This window comes from Puma concolor, chromosome A3 (assembly GCF_028749965.1).
Source record: "Puma concolor isolate L17-30 chromosome A3, mPumCon1.1.hap2, whole genome shotgun sequence".
NCBI classification, from domain to species: Eukaryota; Metazoa; Chordata; class Mammalia; order Carnivora; family Felidae; genus Puma; species Puma concolor.
Window position 1 is genome coordinate 136,395,138 of NC_141669.1, and position 20,075 is coordinate 136,415,212.

At 43.1% G+C, this 20,075-nt stretch overlaps 1 protein-coding gene across 10 annotated transcripts in view; it reads right to left on the reverse strand.

The window, feature by feature from the left end:
* The window catches only part of LOC112869085 (serine/threonine-protein phosphatase 4 regulatory subunit 1), an 83,644-nt gene that overhangs the window by 37,547 nt on the left and 26,022 nt on the right, over positions 1-20,075 (reverse strand). For 5 of the 10 annotated variants that reach the window (XR_015249567.1, XR_015249566.1, XM_086702566.1 and 2 more), the window contains exons 3-5: positions 16,974-17,106; positions 4,046-4,152; positions 2,621-2,763 (exon numbers count right to left, since the gene is read on the reverse strand). Coding sequence is in view for 8 of the 10 variants with exons in the window: in XM_086702566.1 (XP_086558692.1) it covers positions 2,621-2,763; positions 4,046-4,152; positions 16,974-17,106 (383 nt within the window). In the remaining 2 variants the exon portion in view is untranslated. The remainder of the gene's footprint in view (positions 1-2,620; positions 2,764-4,045; positions 4,153-16,973; positions 17,107-20,075) is intronic. The other 5 variants (XM_086702565.1, XM_086702568.1, XM_086702567.1 and 2 more) reach the window with 2 other exon arrangements.

The following is a 20,075-nucleotide window of genomic DNA, read 5'->3' on the forward strand; positions in this document are numbered from 1 at the left end:
AACAGTAATAATGAAAACTTGGCATATCATTAAAAATCATAAACACATTTAGCCTCTAGGGTGCCTGGGTGGCTCAGTTCATTAAGCATCCAACTCCTGATTTCAGCTTAGGTCATGGCCCGCGTCGGGCTCTGCACTGACAGCACGGAGCCTGCTCGGGATTCTGTCTCTCCCTCTCGCTTCTCCCTCCCCTGCTCCCATTCTCTCTCTCAAAATAAATAAATAAACTTAAAAAAAAAAAAATACAGTTAGCCTTTGTGCAAATCCCAGAGTAACTGACAAATAGAAAGGCTGCGAGGCTCCCTGTGGCAACAATTCTAAGTGACAGGAAAGTAGAAAGAAGCCAAGTGTCTATCAATAAACTACGCTCCATCCTCGCAGTGGAGGAGCTTGCTGCTGGAAAAAGGGATGAGGGAGCTCTGCCTAGACTGCAAAGGAGTGATCTGCAGAATACCCTGGATGGTAGGGAAAGCAAGGGACAGAGCATCAGGCATGGCCCGCCACTTTGCATCTGAGAAAGGAACAAGGAACACAAGGACATACGCGTATCTGCTCAGTTACCCTCTTGTGTGCACTAAAAAAAAAAAAATTTTTTTAATGTTTCTTTATTTTTGAGAGACAGAGAGAGAGGGAGGCAGACTGCAAGCCGGGGAGAAGCAGAGAGGGGGAGACACAGAATCCGAAGCAGGCTCCAGGCTCTGAGCTGAGCTGTCGGCAGAGACCCCCGACGCGGGGCTCGAACTCACGGACTGCGAGATCGTGACCTCAGGTGAAGTTGGACGCTTAACTGACTAAGCCACCCAGGGGCCCCCCCTGTGTGTATTTTTTAAAGGTAAGAATAAATTAAAACCTAGGGGGCGCCTGGGTGGCTCAGTCTGTTGAGCATCCAACTCTTGATTTTGGCTGAGGTCACAATCTCATGGTTCGTGAGTTCAAGCTCTGCCTTGGGCTCTGTGCTGATAGCACGGAGCCTGCTTGGGATTCTCTTTCTCTGCCCCTCCCCTGCTCATGATCCATCTCTGTCTCTTTTGCTCTGTCTCCAAATAAATAAATAAACTTTTTTTTTTTAAAGAAAAAAAAGAATAAGTCAAAACGTAGAAAAAATGGCTATCTACAGAAGGAGTAGGGAACAGATGGGGGAGGTAGGGATAGAAGTCAGATTTTTCTGAATGTGCTTTGCTTTACAGTTTTGACTTGGAATCATGTACAAACATCTTAAATAATTATTATAAGTCTAAATTAAATCCAAACGTAAAAGCTAAAGCAATTCCTAAAACTAAAAAATAAATGAAGATAAATGAGCCTAATGGCAGATCAAGTTGAGAGCTCAGGCACAAAAAGGGTTAATACAAGTAACTTTGAAACACAGTCTCATTAATACTAATGTTAATAGGACTGTGCGACTGTGCATCTCTAGTGGGAGACAGTCCAAAAACAAAAAGAACGGCAAAGAAACCTTAAACTATACTCAGTTATCCCACCAAACTGTTAGTAATCATACTGGCATTTTTATTTTGGATACACACACACACACACACACACACACACTAATGCCATTAAAAAGCAAGATGTGTACCGTGTAAAAAGACAAAAACAAAACAACAAAAAAGCACAAGAGTTACAAATATAAAATCAAATAAGTAAAAGCCCTATAATCCTCAATTTAACGTGGAAATATCAATACAAACTCATGGTGGGGAATTTTGTAAAGAACAGATAAGGCTGACAAAACCCAAATGCAGTGGCCACACTGCTTTTGTGCTTCCTGATCTGATACAGCAATAGGGCCTAAAAAGGATTCTTATCCAACAACCCAAAACTCTGAGTCTGACCAAGGCTGTAGACTTAAGTAGCAGTTCGTAGGAAGTACTGGGAACAGAGGAACATTTCAAACCACACTATGGGGATGTAATCAGCCAGATCCCAAATGTGGGGAATCCTATAGTCTAATGACTTAGTTTCCTTGGAGCAGAGGAATAAAAGGGAGGATGAATTATGACAAATTAAAAGAAATTGTAAAAGGTACATCAATCAAATGTAATATATGGACCTCATGTGGATTTGATTTAAAGAGACTGCCCGCATAAAACCAGATTTCTGAGAAAAGTGAAAAATCTGAACAATGACTAGAGATTAGTGAAATATCAAAGATCTATTCATAAATTCTATCCATGTGATAATGGGATTGCTATTATGTGTTTTAAAAAGTATCTGTATTTCTCAGAGAGTAATACTAAAGCATCTACAGTAAAAATGATATGGTATCTGGGAAATGCTTTTATCTGGGTTGGATTATCTTAAGATAAATGAGAAAACACTGGTCAAATGTTAATGACAGTCGAAGCTGGGTAGAGAGTACACGGACATTCATTTTAATATTCTCTCTACTGCTGTGTGTTTGAAAATTTCCATAATAAAAAGTTAAAAAAAAAAAGAAGTATCTCATGATAATAAGAATGAGTGCTACCCGCCTGAACAATTGGAGGAACCGAGCACAAATAGATCTTTTGTTCTTGAATCACTTAACTCCACAAAGCTGTTTTCTGAATTATGGATATCAGCTACAAATATGACTAAGGAGAATTCGCTGCACAGATCTTAAGGTTACAATTTTTCACACCTGGTTGTTCGGATCCGTGAGGTACCTCACTACGATCGGTGTAAGATAGTCCGCGAGCACCCCTGGAAAATTCGATCTGTTTTCTTGTAAAAAGACGGCAATGGGAGGAATCTGTTCCACCAGGTCGGTCCGCACCGTGGGCTCTGCAGCAATAAAAAATCAGAAAAGAATCGTATAAGAATAAGCCAAGCATCTTACAGAGTGAGTGTATGGCGATAGTTTCTAGCTTTTCTTACTAAAATACTTCATCAAGGAAATTAGACAAACGCAGTTTAAAAATCATTTCCCGTTTAGAGTATTTATGCTACAGACAGGCTTAAAAAGCTAATAAGCTATCCAGCAATATAAAAACATAAAAGGAAGGGAGAATGACAACTCTATTATAACAAGCCATATATAAATCGAGGAGGGAGCAGGCAGTCTGCAACGCTGGGCCAGCGTCCAAAAGCCATTACAACTAATGGCACATATGCCAGACCTATGGGTTGTGCTTATTTAAATTCCAGCCGGAATGTATACATTATAAATAATTCTTTCATAAGTGCACTCCCCCACAATCCACGCATCCCAATTATTTCTAAGGCAGAGCATTAAACAAAAGAGAGGCTCTAGCTCCAATATACCACATTAAATTTAACACAAATATATAATTGCTTCAGCACTGTAAATGGTGACTCATTTACAAAGAGAACCCATTTAAGGATTCAAAACATCCACTTGGGCCTTTTTAAAAGCATTGTGTCATATTCATCTGAATATTTTAAACTAATACAGGAGCTATATGGAATGTTTATTTTTCTATTTTCAGTGAAAATGATCAAAATCTAAAGCAGTGTAAGATTTCAGAAACTTTCTGAAGCTGTTCACTGATCGTTACAAATGGGGGGTCAGGGGGCGCAGGGCAGCTCTCAGTACTGGTAACCCCACCACTCACTCCTGCGTGCATGGGGGAGGGGGGGCGAGGAGGGACATCTCAGTGTCTACCACCCAGCAGCGTGCTTTCCTCCCCGGAGAGCAATCATGGAGAGGTAGAGAGAGAGAGAGAGAGAGAGAAATCAAGATCAGCCTACAAAGATTACAGGTGACGGAAACTAATGACTGGGATTGTTCTAATCCAAAAGACTTCTTTTGATGTGGTCTTTCTTAGCAACCAACAGTCGGGCAAAATGCATGAAATACAAAAGGCCTTAACTGCCAGGGCAAATGGCATTCATGGCCATTAGTCATTCTAATTTTCTAAAAATAAGGATAATTTGATGCCAAATAAGACACCCATTGTTGATGACAATATCCATTCATGCTTAGACATTGCTTAAAATTTTCGATCAATACCCAGGTTTTCTTTTTAATTCACTACCGGTGGTTATACGCAATTTCTTGAAAATACACAAGTAAAAAATAAACGTACACAATCCTTATACACACCTGCGTCTTCTGACAATCTGACCACAATCTCCATGACCATTAAGAAGTCCTCCTCATTGTTACTGAAGTCCCGGAGGATGTCATTCAGCCCTCTGGCAATAATCTGACTGTGGAGATGAGAAATGATCTATACAGTTACTTGGGCAACACTGAGTGGCGGTATGCTAATTACAGGCATTGTGTGAAGGGCAGGTAGTAAAACCAAGGAACAAAGCAAAGTCAGTGACCTCTGTCCAGAGGGAGGAGAGACGGTCAAGGAACGTCCAAAGATAGTCATTCCCATGTGGGTCACTGTCCTATAGGAACCAGACCTGTGTCCTCTGGTCTGGTGGTCACTGGAGGTTGAAACTGTCTACTTGGAGCTGGAGAAAAACGACTTTCTCCTTTTTGGATTGATTCTTCAGGCCTCGATAGACTCGGAAGAGAGGCTCCATGACAGTAGGCGGGAATTCAGTAATCAATACATGCAGAAGGAAAAGGTCCCAAGAGGCATCCAATGGCCACCTCAATCTCAAATGGCCTCTACCCACTAGGTGTCAGTAGAATCCCCCTGGCTGCCCCCCACCCCATGATGTGACAACTAAACTATGTCTCCGGACATTGCGACAGGTCTATGGGGCCAAAAATCAGCCCTGGTTGAGAATCACCTCATTAGAAGATTAAAGGTATAAGGAACCCTCTGTACTAGCTTTGCAACTCTTCTGTAAATCTAAAACTGCTGAGGGGCACCTGGGGGCCACAGTCAGTTAAGCATCCGACTCTTGATCTCAGCTCAGGTCTTGATCTCAGGGTGGTGAGTTCAAGCCCCACAATGGGCGTGGAGCCTACTTAAAATAAAATTTAAAAATTAAAAAAAATAACTAAAATTAATACTTTTATTAAAAGCCAACACCTTTGCTGGCACAGATACGAGGCAACAGGAACCCACAGATACTGTTGGTAGGAATGCAAAATAGTACAGTAATTTAGAAAACGGTAGGTTCTTAAAAAGCTAAATATGCATTTATCATTCAATCCAGCAATTCATTCTTAGGTATTTGGCCAGATGAAATGAAAACTTATGTCCACATACAGACTTGTACACAAATGTTCATACTGGCGCGATTCACAATAGCCACAAAGTGGACGAATTTCCATGTTCCTCGCCGAGGGAATATACACACAAGGCACCAACTGTCCATACAATGGACACTAAAAAAGGAACAGCCTAGTGGTAATAACGGGGATAACTTCCCAACGTATTTTACTAAGGAAAAGAAGCCAGAGAGAAAAGACAACACGACACACGATTCCGTTTATAAGGAATTCTAGAAAAGGCAAAATCTTTGCCTCCAGACACAAATCGCTGGTTGCCTGGTCCGCAGCAGGGAGGAAGCGAGGGACAGGGCAAAAGCAAGAACAAGGACACAAGGCGGTGATGGCAATGTCCAAATGTGCCTCTGGTTGAGGGTTGTGTGACCGTTGGCACGTATCCACCTGGGTGCTTTAGGTGGGTGAATTTTATTGCATGACATATATGCCTCAGTAAAGCGGCGTTTTGTTTTGTTTTGTTTCTCAATGTGTATTTATTGTTGAGACACAGGGAGAGACAAGCATGAGCACGAGTGGGGGAGGGGCAGAGAGAGAGAGAGAGAGATAGAAACTGAAGCAGGCTGCAGGCTCTGAGCTGTCAGCACAGAGCCTGACGTGGGGCTTGAATCCACAAACCATGAGATCGCGATATGAGTCGAAGTCGGACGCTTAACCAACTGAGCCACCCAGGCACTCCAGTAAAGCAGTTTTAAACAAAGACATTAATACAGGGGAAAGTCAGTGTGATCAGCTGTGGCCTGGAGGCCTCTGCCCAAGATGAGGGACAGGCACTCTGGAAAGGCTTCTTGGAGCCAATGGAAAGGAGCCCCTGCCTGCCTCTGCCTGTTCCTCTGAGCCCCTCACAACCCAGGAACAGCACGCATCATTTCTGGCCGTACATCAGAATTAGCTGAAGTTGCAAACCCACCTTGATTTGCAGGAAAAGACTGGAAACGTGGAATTCAAAGAGGTAGTCGTTTGGCCCAGCACACGACAGGAAAAAAATCCATCAACTCAAGCCTGTCCTCGGAGAGACTTATACCACCCCTGGGATGAAAGGTCGAGATCTGGCAGCCAGGAGGTTTGGGAAAGTCGAAAACAGACACTATAAAGTCCCTGATTACATTTCACTGGACCACATTCAGGTTGGCCTCCCCTGGGAAATCAAGCAACTAAGATCCCCAATCTGCTTCCAGGGCCATAGAATGGATAGACAGACCTGAATCCAGCTTCGAGTGGTCGCAAGGGACCTGCCCTCTTAAGGGAAGTGAGGAGAGGGGCAAGAGAGGGCCCCTGAAGCAGGGAGCGACAGTGTATCCGCTGCAGTGAATACAGAACGGGAAAGCTAGACTCCCACACGCCAGTGCTCTGGCACCAACACTTTGGAAAACTTGGCTGCTTTGGGCTGGAATGACCTGGAGAGGTCATAGTGGATGAGCACAGTCCAGAAACATCAGGCTCAGTCCTTCTCAGTGCCAGCTATGCTAATGAGGAGAAAGGAGAGAGAACAACTGTGCGTGATTCAGAAAGCATTAGAAAGTTCGATGAGCTCAGCCACCGGAAGCTCAGGGCATGGTCCCTGGCCCGTGGTAAGCCCTCAAGCGCATCAGCCATCAGTATCACAACACAAGCAAAGAACTGCAATTAAAATGTCTACCAAAAGAGGGAAGCTTAAATAACTTATGCTAGATCTATCCATGGGCATGCTGTATAAGCAGTTTCAAAGTTACCGATAGATATGCACTGACTTAGAAAGACGCCTGTGATACCGTAAATGAAAAGATGACGTGAAGAATTTTATACACAGTATGAGCCCATTTCTTAATACAAACTATGTTTACGTATGTATGTGCAATACACGTTACTTGTATATGCATACACTCATTTAGGGAAAAGTCTGGAAGCATATATTACCTTAGACTGCAGTAGCGGGGGAGGGAGACTTCCTGTTTCAGAGAACTCCCGAAATTGCTAAATGTTTCAAGAATGTGTTATTTTTGTGAATTTTTTGAAATATAAAGTGGATGACTCAATTTTACTCAGCAATGTTCCCTGGAACTCTTAGCATGGAAGTAACCTCTTGTGTCTTCGTCCCTTCCTTCTCTCACCCACTGGTGCGGTCACTGTCGTGAGTCTGTGAGTTAGCCCAATTACCCAGCCCCAGATGCAGGGCCAAGAGATGCCCATGTTCCAGGGCCTGCCCTGAGGGGCACAGCTCCCACCGGGATGTAGGCAAGCAAATGAACGAGGATGGACAGTGACAAGACCCTCAAGAGAGGGGAGGAGAACACAGGGGAGTGAGCCAGGGAGCTCAGGGTGAAGATGTGCAGGAGGAAGGCAGGACACGGAGGGGGAGGACATGGGACCCAGACACAGACCGATCACACAAGGACTTTAAAATAAGCATGATTATCATGCGGAAGGGCTGGGGTGCCTGGGGGGGGGGAGGGGGCTCCGTCGGTTAAACGCCAGACTTCGGCTCAGGTCATGATCTCACGGTTCATGGGTTTGAGCCCCACGTCGGGCTCTGTGCTGACGGCTCAGAGCCTGGATGGAGCCTGCTTCGGATTCTGTGTCTCCCTCTCTCTCTGCCCTTCCCCTGCTCATGCTCTGTCTCTTTCTGTCTCTCTCTCTCAAAAATAAGCAAACATTAAACAAAAATTAAAAAAAAAAAAAAAACACGCAGAAGGGTTGCTGGAAAGGCTGGACGTGCTCGGACAGTGAAGGATACAGGAACTCTGCATGCTCTGCTTGATTTTTCTTGAAATCCAAAACTACGCTCAAAATTAAAATTTATTAACTAAATGGAAGCGAAATAAAGACTGTTTCATATAAAAGCTTGTGAGAATTCACGGGCAGCAGTCTTAGACTAACAAGAGTCAAAAAGGAGGTTCTTGCGGCCAAATGATGCCGAGTGAGAATGAGCATTTCACAAAAAGAAATGAAAAGCACGAAAACAGCCTAAATGATGGCAAATATCAAAAAAGTATGTTCCTCATTTTCATTGCTTTAGAAGATGGTTGGATATCTCCAGGAAATAAAGTAGCAAGGTACGGTGGGTGGGATGCATGATGGCGTGCACTACAGAAAAACAAGAGCACCAAAGGTGGGAAGAGGCAACGGCAGCCCCCGCGAGCATAGTCTGTACTCTCAGGACGTGCTCACGCAGGACCTTGCACCGTATGCAGAGTGGCATCATTTCATTGGAATACATGTTGTAATAAGTCAGCGAAGTACATTATACTCCCCAGAACAACCAATACAAATTTATTAAAGGAAGCGTAACTAATAAGCCGATAGATAGTGAAGATAAACTGGAATCGTAAAAATGGAAGCAAAAAAAGTCCAAAGAAATGATTCTTCTGTTTCAAATATGAAATACAAATTGTTTATGTTCACACACCCCCTCTCTGAAAGCAGCAGCAAAGGAGAAAAACAGCAAGACGAGTGGAGTCGATAGAAAACGAAAAGGGGGCATCTGGGTTAAGCGTCCGACTTTGGCTCAGGTCACGATCTCGTGGTTCATGGGGTCGAGCCCCGCGTGGGGCTCTGTGCCGACAGCTCGCGGAGCCGGGAGCCTACTTCGGAATCTGTGACTCCCCCCCACCCTCACCCCCTCCCCAGCTCATGCTCTGTCTCTGTCTCTCAAAAAATAAACAAACGTTAAAAAAAATTTTTTAAAAAGAAAACGAAAAGAAAGATGGTACATTTAAACCAACCAAACCCTATCAATCGTCACTTCAAATGTGTATGACCTAGGGGCGCCTGGGTGGCGCAGTTGGTTAGGCCTCCGACTTCAGCCAGGTCACGATCTCGCGGTCCGTGAGTTCGAGCCCCGCGTCAGGCTCTGGGCTGATGGCTCAGAGCCTGGAGCCTGTTTCGGATTCTGTGTCTCCCTCTCTCTCTGCCCCTCCCCTCCCCTATTCATGCTCTGTCTCTCTCTGTCCCAAAATAAATAAAAAACGTTGAAAAAAAAATTAAAAAAAAAAAATGTGTATGACCTAAACATTCATATTAAAAGGCAGAGATTATTAAATTGGGTAAAAAAGACCCAACTATATGCCTTCTATAATAACTACCCTCCAAATATAAGACATGAATAGGTTAAAAATAAACATACGAACAGAAATATATCATCCAATCAGTAATCAAAGGAAAGTGCATATGTTAAATTCAGGGAGTAAGGTTCTGAGAAAGGAATATTTACTAGGGACAAAGAGAGGCATTACACAGAGATAGACAGATCAATTTATTCAAGAAAACAGAACACTACTAAATGTGTATGCACCCAAGCACAGAGGTTCAAAATACACCAAAGAAGCTGTTAGAATTGAAAAATAGACAAATCCATAATCACAGCTGCAGATTCCAACACCCCTCTCTCAGTAACTGACAGAACAAGCAGACGGAAAATAAGTAAGAACACAGAAGACCTGGACAGTGTTTTCAGCCAACTTGCCCTAACTGACGTTTATAAGATACTGTACCCCAAAATACTGGGATGCACATTCCCTTCAAGTGTACATGGAACTTTCACCACCTAAAGCAGTTTCAGAAACGTTAAAGGAAGAGAAATAATACAAAGTAAGTTCTCTGACCACAGAAGACTTAAACTAAGAATACAATTAACAGGGGGCGCCTGGGTGGCGCAGTCGGTTAAGCGTCCAACTTCAGCCAGGTCACGATCTCGCGGTCCGTGAGTTCGAGCCCCGCGTCAGGCTCTGGGCTGATGGCTCGGAGCCTGGAGCCTGTTTCCGATTCTGTGTCTCCCTCTCTCTCTGCCCCTCCCCCGTTCATGCTCTGTCTCTCTCTGTCCCAAAAAATAAATAAACGTTGAAAAAAAAAATTAAAAAGAAAAAAATACTTGATAGCAAAAAGCAATAAAAATATTACTATCAGAATTTGAGGATGCAGCTAATCTAACACTTAAGTACTTCCAGTCCCTAATAGCAACCTGACAATGTTATTTTAAAAAAGGCCAGGGGGTGTCTGGGTGGCTCAGTGGGTTAAGCGTCCAACTCCTGATTTCCGCTCAGGTCATGATCTCAGGTTCATGAGTTCAAGTCCCACGTTGGGCTCCGTGATGACAGTGAGGAACCTGCTTAGGATCCTCTCTCCCTCCCTCCTTCTCTGCTCCTTCCCCTACCTCAAAATAAGTAAATAAACTCAAAAAAAAAAAAGGCCAAAAACATAGCTAAACATAACTCACAAGAAAAAGAACAGCAACAAAACTCGCCTCAAAAAAGAAAATAATATGAATTCGAGGAGAAATTATTGAACTAGAAAATAAACACACAATAGGGAATATCAAAGCCAAAACTTGATTCTTCAACATAACTAATATACTTGATAATCCCCTGGTAAGAATTATCCAGGGGGAAAAGAAAGAAAAGGCAATAATAACAAATAACAGAATGGAAAATGGGGCCATACTACAGATTTCACAGACAATAAAAAGAAAATTACCATTTTCTAACACAGAATGAGATAATAGATCTAAGCAATGATTATTTGTGACCACTAAAGTCATGAGAAGAAAGGCTGGTGGGGAATTTTATAATGAAAGAATCCAACACCTGCACCCACTGCTCGACATGAACATCTCCAAAAGCGGAACACCCGGACATTGTTTCGGGATGTTTTGTAATGAGAAATATACAAAACAACACAAGAAGTATTGTTTAAAAAAAAAAAAAATTGAAGCAAAATCTAATCAAGTCTCCAAGTGTAATTTTTGGTTCACAGAAAACACAAAGAACAAAGGAATATGTTAAATTACACCATGAGAATAATGACCACCAAACCCAGAATGTGGAAAATTCTACAAGACTAATGACCCCTTCAACAAATAGATGATGTAGGGAAAAGATGAGAGGGAGAATCAATTAGAGATTAAAAGGGATTCAAGATCAAAAGGAAAAGAAAAAAAACTGCAAACCAAAAAAGACTTAAGAGACACATCTACCTAATGAAATGTGTGGACCTTATTTGGATCATGATTCAAACAAATCAACCATAAAAAGGCATTTCTGAGACAGGGAAAATTTAACATAGATTGGTAGGCTGAAGGCATTCTTGTTAATTGGGTTGAGTGCAATAATGATACTGCAGTTAGATTTAAGTCTTTAACTGGATAAAATGAAATGTCTTGAATTTCTTTGAAAATACACCAGCAAAAAAAAAAAAAAAAGCACAAAACTTCCACAGAGAAAATGACCAGATTTTTATCGGGACATTCAAGAAAACCTACATAAAGAGAAAGATATACCATGTTTATGGATTGGAAGTCTAAATATTGTAAAGAGGACAATACTCCCCAAACTGATATATCCATTCAATGCAAACTCAAGCAAAATCCCAAGAAGTGTTTTGTTTTATTAGAATCTGATGAGCTGATTTTGGAATTTATATGAAAATGCGAAGGACCAAATCATGTCAGAGAAGAAAAACAAAGTTGCAAGTCTTGCTCAATCAAGTATCAAGACCCACTACTAATCTACAGTAATCAAGACAGTGTGGTACCGGCTGAGGGGGAGACGAACAGACTGCTGGAAGAAGAGACAGCCCAATCACAGACTGGATTATAACGGAGGTGGCACCCCAGCGCAATGGGGGCAAACCTATTTTTGCAAAGTGGTATTGTCATAATTAGGAAAATGAAACTGGACCCCTTGTTCATACAAGGAACAAAAATTACTTTCAGACAGATTGCAGACCCAAATGTGAAAGAAAAAAAAAATCTTTAAAGCAATATAAAACATTCTGTTACGATCTTGGGGTAAAGGAAGACATTTTAAGGAAGCTTCAAAATGCACTAAGGCTAAAAGAAAATGTTGATAAATTTACATCAAAATGAATAGCTTCTGGTCACCAAAAGAACACCATAAAGACAGCCGAAACACAAGCCACAAGATGAGGAAAGATGTTTGCTGTACATAACTGACCAAGGTTTGAAATCCAGAATATATAAAGAGGTCCTACAAGTCAATAATAAAAAGAGAGATTGGGAATGCAAACAGGTGCAGCCACTCTGGAAAACAATATGGAGGTTCCTCAAAAAATTAAAAATAGAAGTACCCTGCGACCCAGCAATTGCAGTAGTAGGCATTTATCCAAGGGATACAGGTGTGCCGTTTCGAAGGGACACATGCCCCCCCATGTTTATAGCAGCACTATCAACAATAGCTGAAGTGTGGAAAGAGCCCAAATGTCCATCGATGGATGAATGGATAAAGATGTGGGATATATATACAATGGAGTATTACTCGGCCATCAGAAAGAATGAAATCTTGCCATTTGCAACTACGCGGATGGAACTGGAGGGTATTATGCTAAGCGAAATTAGTCAGAGAAAGACACATATCCTAGCACTTCACTCGTATGAGGACTTATGGAGAACAAACTGAGGGTTGCTGGAGGGGTTGTGGGAGGGGCAGATGGGCTAAACGGGTAAGGGGCACTAAAGAATCTACTGAAATCATTGTTGTACTAGATGCTAACTAACTTGGATGTAAATTAAAAAAATAAATTAAATTAAAATTAAAACTAATAATAATAATAATAGTAATAAAAAGAGAGATAATCTATCTTCCTCACCAAAGAAAGATTTCAGCAGGCACTTCACAAAAAAGAAATGCCGATGTCCAACACACATATTAAAAGGTGTTCGAACTCATAAATAAAGAAGATGTAAATTAAAATCGCAAAGCAATACTGTCACATCTACCAGCACACTACCAGACTGGCTACTATCTTAAAATCTGACAATACCTGCTGGCCGATAAAATGTGGGGCAAAGGTGGGAATACACACTGATGCAACCACTTTGGAAACCTGGCAGTTATCTCCTAAAGCAGAAGACAAGCATGTCTCATCACTTAGGAGTTCTTGCCGGGCTGTACGTCTTACAGAGATGTGTACTAATTTGCACCCGTCTACATATATTAGATTGTTTACGGCAAAGTCGTTCATAAGAGTGAGAAAACCTGGGGCACCTGGGTGGCTGGGTCGGTTGAGCGTCCGACTTCGGCTCAGGTCATGATCTCTCGGTTCGTGGGTTCGAGCCCCGCGTCGGGCTCTGTGCTGACAGCTCGGAACCTGGAGCCTGCTTTGGATTGTCTCCCTCCCTCCCCCCTCCCCTCCATTTGTGCTCTGTCTCTGTCTCTCTCTCTCTAAAATAAAAAGTAAGAACACTTGAAGTACTCTAACAGTGGATGGATAAGATGTCAGTACGGTATATTCAAACAGCACACTGTTATAAAATCAACAAACTCAAAACGACATGCAAAACCACAAAGTGACATATCCTATATGATTTCCCACATCTCAAGTTCAGAAACAACAAAATTAACTTGTTCTATTTGGAAGCAGATACTTAGGTGCTAAGACCGGAAACAAAATGAAGGATGTAATGAACATAAACATCGGAAGGTGGCCACCGCATGGCAGGGAGGGAGTGGTGGTCAGGAGGGTAGGGAGGACACGCATCTGGGATGACCTCAGTCATGGCCACATGGGCATTTACTTCATAAACACTCCTTGGGTTTTTCATACACGTTTTATCCAATTATCTGCAAGTGCTATATTTCATAACAAAAGAAGTTTTCAAGAAAGTTGGAAAAAGATTAAAGGAGAAAAGGCATCTCAACAGATATAAAAGAAGCATTATATAAAATGCAGACCTCATTGAGGATTTTTTAAAAAACTCTTAGTAAGTTTATTCTATATAATAAATCACCTGTACCCTTCAAAACTGTCAAGAGTATCAGGAGAGGCGAAGAAAGGCTGAGAAACCGTTAGAGATTGAATGAGCCTGAAGAAACATGACAATCAAATACAATACACGATGCTGGGTTGGATTCTAGACCTGAAAACCAACCAAACAGACAAAAACCCTGATTTAAAGGACACTCTTAGGACCACTAGAAAATTTGATTAAAATCTAGGTATTAGGTAACAGTATTGTATCAAAGTTGAATTTCCTGAGTTGGATCACTATTCTGTGATTATATACGTGAACAGTGAATGTCCTTGTTAGAAAAAAAGCACACGGAAGTCATTAAAGAGAAAGCAACATGATGGGCACATTTACTCTCAAATGGCTTTGAAAAACCGTGAAAATAAAGACAGACTGAATGTTAAAACAAACTTGATGAATCTGAGTAAAAAACAGACAGGAATTCTTTATATTACTCTTAAAACTTTTCTGTAAGTCTGAAATTATTTTTATTTTTATATTTTTTAACATTTTTTTAATATTTATTTTTGAGAGAGAGAGAGTGAGCGTGACGAGGGGAAGGGCAGAGAGAGGAGACACAGAATCGGAAGCAGGTTCCAGGCTCTGAGCTGTCAGCACAGAGCCCAAGATGGGTCTTGAACCCACAAACCGTGAGATCATGACCTGAGCTGAAGTCGGACGCTTATCCGACTGAGCCACCAAGGTGCCCCTGAAATTATTTTTAGAAGTTTAAAAACAGGAGCACCTGATGGGCTCGGTCAGTAGAGCATGAGACCCTTCATCTCAGGATTGTGAGTTCGAGCCCCATGTTAAGTGCAGAGATTCTTATAAAACTTTTAAAAAATTGGTTTTCATTTAAGAAAAAAGTTGAAACATAATCTCTTAGCAAATAAGAAATACACATTTTCTTTTTTTCTTTTAACGTTTATTTATTTTTGAGAGAGCGAGAGAGAGAGACTGGGTGCGAGCGGGAAAGGGGCAGAGAGACAGGGAGACACAGCATCCAAAGCAGGCTCCAGGCTCCGAGCTGTCAGCACAGAGCCCGACGCGGGGCTCGAACTCACGAACTGTGAGATCATGACCTGAGCCGAAGTCAGATGCATAACTGACCAAGCCACCCAGGCGCCCCAGAAATATACATTTTCTTAAGCTGATAAGATGTAGCTACTAAAAATATAAAACAAGATAGGAAAGGAAGAAATAAAATTATCATTTTTCACAGACAACATCATTGTAGTATGTAGAAAACCCAAAGAACCCCCAGGGAAGTTACTGAAATTAGTAAGTAAACGTAGCATAATCAATGGAGACAAAATCAAAGTATAAAAATGAATTCCATTTTCATATTATCAACAACCATTAGAATATAAAAATTTTAAGAAATGATACAATTTACATTCACATAAAAGATCAAATACCTAAAACTAAATGGAAACGATACAGATCTCTACAACAACGGAAAACCATGTATCATAGTTTTAGTTATTTATGTGTATGTACACACAAATTTAAGAAAATCTTCAAAAAAATGGAAGGATCAGAAAACTAAATATAGTGCAAAGGTGTCAATTCTTTACAAATTGATTTATAGATGCAACACAATTCCAATGAAAATCCCAGCGGGTTTTTTTCTAGAAGTTGATGAACTGGTGCTAAAATGCATTTGGAAATGCAAAAAGTCCAGAACAGCCAAGACCATTTTAAGAACAAAGTGGGAGGACTTTCTTTACTTTATACCAAGATTGTGATGATAAAAATTGCAGAAATGAAGACAGTGGGGTCCCAGTGCAATGACAGACAAATAGACCAAAGGGAGCAGACTAGAAAGTCCAGGTATGAACACTTGATTTAAGACAAAGGTGGCAAAGCAAAGCATAGATAAAAGGCAGTATTTTCAATAAACGGCACTGGGTCAATTGGATACCATATGGAAGGAAATGAAACTTGACGCCTACCTCACATAATACACAAAGAAAGCAATTCCAGGTGGGCTGCAGTTCCAAACGTGAAAGGTAAAACAATAAAACATCAAGAAGACAATATATAAGGAAATATCTTGATGGCCTTGGGGGAGGAGAACGTTTCTTATACGTGACAAGAAAGCCCCGAGCATAAAAGAAAAAGTTTCAAAATCGTGAACTACATTTAAATTAAGAAGTGCTCATCAAAAGACATCATTCAGAGTCCCATCATTTCTCTATCTGTAAAATTGGGATAATAATCGGACTCACTCAGCAGCAATTGCTGTGAACCTTCCACGATTTAATAGACAGAGAGGCACAGAATGTAATTTTTTTAAAGAGGCAACGGAAAGTAAAGAGACTCAACGAGTATCATCCAGCCTTCCCAGAACGGTGTACTTAAAGGCAGGTATGAGGCAAGGCCACAGGTAGACAAGTCCAGAGGACTGTTCGGAATGAGAAACACACAACGGCTTGTGAGTGGAAGGAAAGGGTGTGTGTCACAGGCGAGAAGGAGGATGCTGAAGACAGCAGGTGTATGTGATGGAGGAAGGGAGACAAGAAGAGAGCTGCCTCCTCCTGGCCACTCGCCCCCAAGACAGGAGGGAAGAATGCCCTCAGACTCAGGTTTGGGCAGATTGTAAGGTGAAAAGAGGTGCCTTAGTTTCTTACTTCTTTAGGAAATAACAGTCAAGGTCATCTGTCAAAGAGGCGTGGTCTGAGGCTGGAGAAGAGTCCCGCCAGCACCCCAAGGAGTGACATCACATTGGGACAATCTGCAGGAAAGTTCCGGTCAAAAATCAAAACAAGAGAGCCATGCTCCCAACGGATGCTCCTCAATTATGGGGGCGCATTTTACTTTTCTGCGAATTGCACAGATGGAAAGAAAGCCGGTCAGCAATCCTATCTAAACACCATTAAATTGCGTCACCATTTTATTCCTGGCTTGTACCAAGTGATCAGCAAAACGGTCACAAGAGTAACAGAAAAACCTAATCAAATGGCACCATTCAGACAGGATCCCGGCACCCTGGGAACAGCCCGCGTTCCACCTCATCCACGAGAGTCCTCAGAGCTGTCACAGAAAAACGGCCACTGTTGTCAGCTCAAACCAGACCCAACAGAGGGCTGCGAGCGTGGGAAGGACTGGCGAGCTCACCGGTTGAAGACGTTCTCACTGAAAGCATACTTTTCCAGGCGAGCGAGGGGAGGCAGGTTACCCTGGCCTGGAATGTCCAGAAAGGCCGTTAGCCTCATGCTGTCACGATCTGGGCCGTAGTCTTCAAATCCATCTAAAGGGGAAGAGGGGACAAAGCCATACTCATCAGGTCACACCTGAGCAAAAGCAGGTCCTTGCAGCAAACCTTCTACCTCCACACCCTTTCCCGTGGGAGTCTTGAGAACTTGACCGACTCCTCTAAAATGAAGTGGGTAGGTTATAACGCAAGAGAAGGGTGACCGGACCAGAGTCATAAAGAAAAGCTAAGTGCCTTTCTTTCAGTGCTGTCGACCTGACTTGTGAGTCACCTCTCATCAACACGATGGTAACCTCTCCTCTATCGGGGAACTCAGAAGTGAGGGAACGAAGCAGCTGGCCGAGCCCTGGCAGAAATGTCCGTGGAGTGCTATGCAAACAAGTGTCAAATGGTCAAAAGAAAAACATATGGGGGGGGGGGCGCCTGGGTGGCTCAGTCTGTTAAGGGGCCGACTTCGGCTCGGGTCATGATCCCGCGGTTTGCGAGTTCGAACCTCGCGTCGGGCTCTGTGCCGATACCTGGGAGCCTGGAGCCTGCTTCGGATTCTGTGTCTCCCTCTCTCTGGCCCTCCCCTGCTCGCGCTCTGTGTGTATCTCTCTCTTAAAAATAAATAAACATTTTTGGGGCGCCTGGGTGGCGCAGTCGGTTAAGCGTCCGACTTCAGCCAGGTCACGATCTCGCGGTCCGTGAGTTCGAGCCCCGCGTCGGGCTCTGGGCTGATGGCTCAGAGCCTGGAGCCTGTTTCCGATTCTGTGTCTCCCTCTCTCTCTGCCCCTCCCCCGTTCATGCTCTGTCTCTCTCTGTCCCAAAAATAAATAAACGTTGAAAAAATAAATAAATAAATAAATAAATAAACATTTTTAAAAAATATTTTAAAAAAAAAAAAGAAAGAAAGGAAAACAGATGAGTTTGACCTCGTAACCAAGAATCGGAAAGAAAGTCCGCCCCGTGTCTTGTCTTGCCCTTAACGTACTTGTCGCACAGCTTCACACACTCCGTGACACTGATTCCCATCAAACCACGTGGCGACACCCAAGCGGAGCCCTCCACGTGGATGTCTAACGGCTTCCTCCAACTCACCCTGGCCAAACACGAGCCCGCTGCCACACCGGCTCTTCCCCATTAAGCCAGCTCTTCCCTGCCTCCCCAGCGGACGGCAGGCAACCCTCCCTCCAGTGCAGTGGGGAAGTGCGGCCGAGCTCATGGGCACTGGAACCGAACGTCCCTGAAATGAAATGAATCCCCCGACCACAACTCACTAGCTGCGTGCCCACGTTAAGTGATTTAACCTGTCTCCACCTCCGTGCTCTTATGTTAGGGACGATGTAAAAATGCGCTCTCAGGATGCTAAAACAAGGGAGACTGGGCATGTCAAGCCCCGCAGATCTGGCCCCTCACAGTCTGGCCAACCTCGATGGTGGCCACCACCCTTTCCCCACTCACGCATTAGGGGCATAAACGCTTCCCTACTGTCCCCTGCACGGAAAGAGCTGAACAGGAAACGCTACTCACGCAAAAAAGCAGACGCTTCCTACCTGGCAGAGAGGAAAACCAGCTGATTTAGGCAGTAACTGATAAGGGTTTAAAATAAGAAATGACACGTTTGTGCCTAGGTGTTTACTTTGAAGCACTAACCACATTTTCCCTCCACAAATTCTTTTAGGCTAGTAATTAGAGCTTATTAAAAATTTACATTGTGTAACAGTTACCCAGAGAATTTTAATAAAGAAGTATACGTCTGTAGAAAAACTACGTGTGACGCACTCAAATACATCATTTCTTGCAGGATCCCTGCCAGGGAGGAATGGGTCCCCACTGAGTCACAGCCAAGCCCCCACCTCACCCCCGACCACAGTCACTTTGTAGGAGCTATTTTCAGTGCGTTTCAGGGCCCATGAGGAACACACAGCCTCCAACCCACAGACATTTACAAAGCAGCGTGAACCTAGCCTGCAGGGGACTTTAAAAACATGAAGTTTAAAAAGCCGACGTGTCTTGGGGCGCCTGGGTGGCTCAGTCGGTTGAGCGTCTGACTTCAGCTCAGGTCACGATCTTGCAGTTCGTGAGTTCAAGCCCGGCGTCGGACTTTGTGCCGACGGCTCAGAGCCCAGAGCCTGCTTCGGATTCTTTCTCTGCCTCCCTCTGCCCCTTTCCCGCTCGCGCTCTGTCTCTCTCTGTCTCTCAAAAATAAACATTAAAAAAAAAAAAATAAAGCTGAGGTGTCTAAATGTTTGGGGTCACAGAGAGCTTTGGAACTGGATGACGCCCACAGACATACATACTCAGAACTTTTCCTAAAGAATCAAGGGTTTCAAAAGATCCCCTGAGACCCACCTATGTACTTGGTGGGTTAAGAGGCACTCTTCAAAAAAACTCTATCCGCGAACTAAAGAACTTAGCAATTAGTTCCACAAAGAATAACTGTTATCAGGGAATATTAATGATTCCATTATATTAACTATATAACATTAGACTAACTATATACATGGAAATAAAAGCCATAAACCATAAACTACGGGGTGATAACTAATCTTCATTGATCTTCCTATAGGCCAGGAACTGTGCTAAGAGCTTCACAGATAGCGGTGGTTCATCAACTCCTGACAACCACACTATCCCCATGTTTCTGTTAAGGGAGCTGAGGCTGAGAGGATCCAAGACAGCTGGAAAGGCCACACAGCCAGAGAGGAGCAGAGTCAGAATGAGAACCGAACAGTCGGACTCTACGGGGCGCCTGGGGGGCTCAGTGAGTCCAGCGTCCCATTTTTTAAAAATTTTTTTGGGGCGCCTGAGTGGCGCAGTCGGTTAAGCATCCGACTTCAGCCAGGTCACGATCTCGCGGTCCGTGAGTTCGAGCCCCGCATCAGGCTCTGGGCTGATGGCTCAGAGCCTGGAGCCTGTTTCCGATTCTGTGTCTCCCTCTCTCTCTGCTCCTCCCCCGTTCATGCTCTGTCTCTCTCTGTCCCAAAAATAAATAAACGTTGAAAAAAAAAAATTAAACAAAA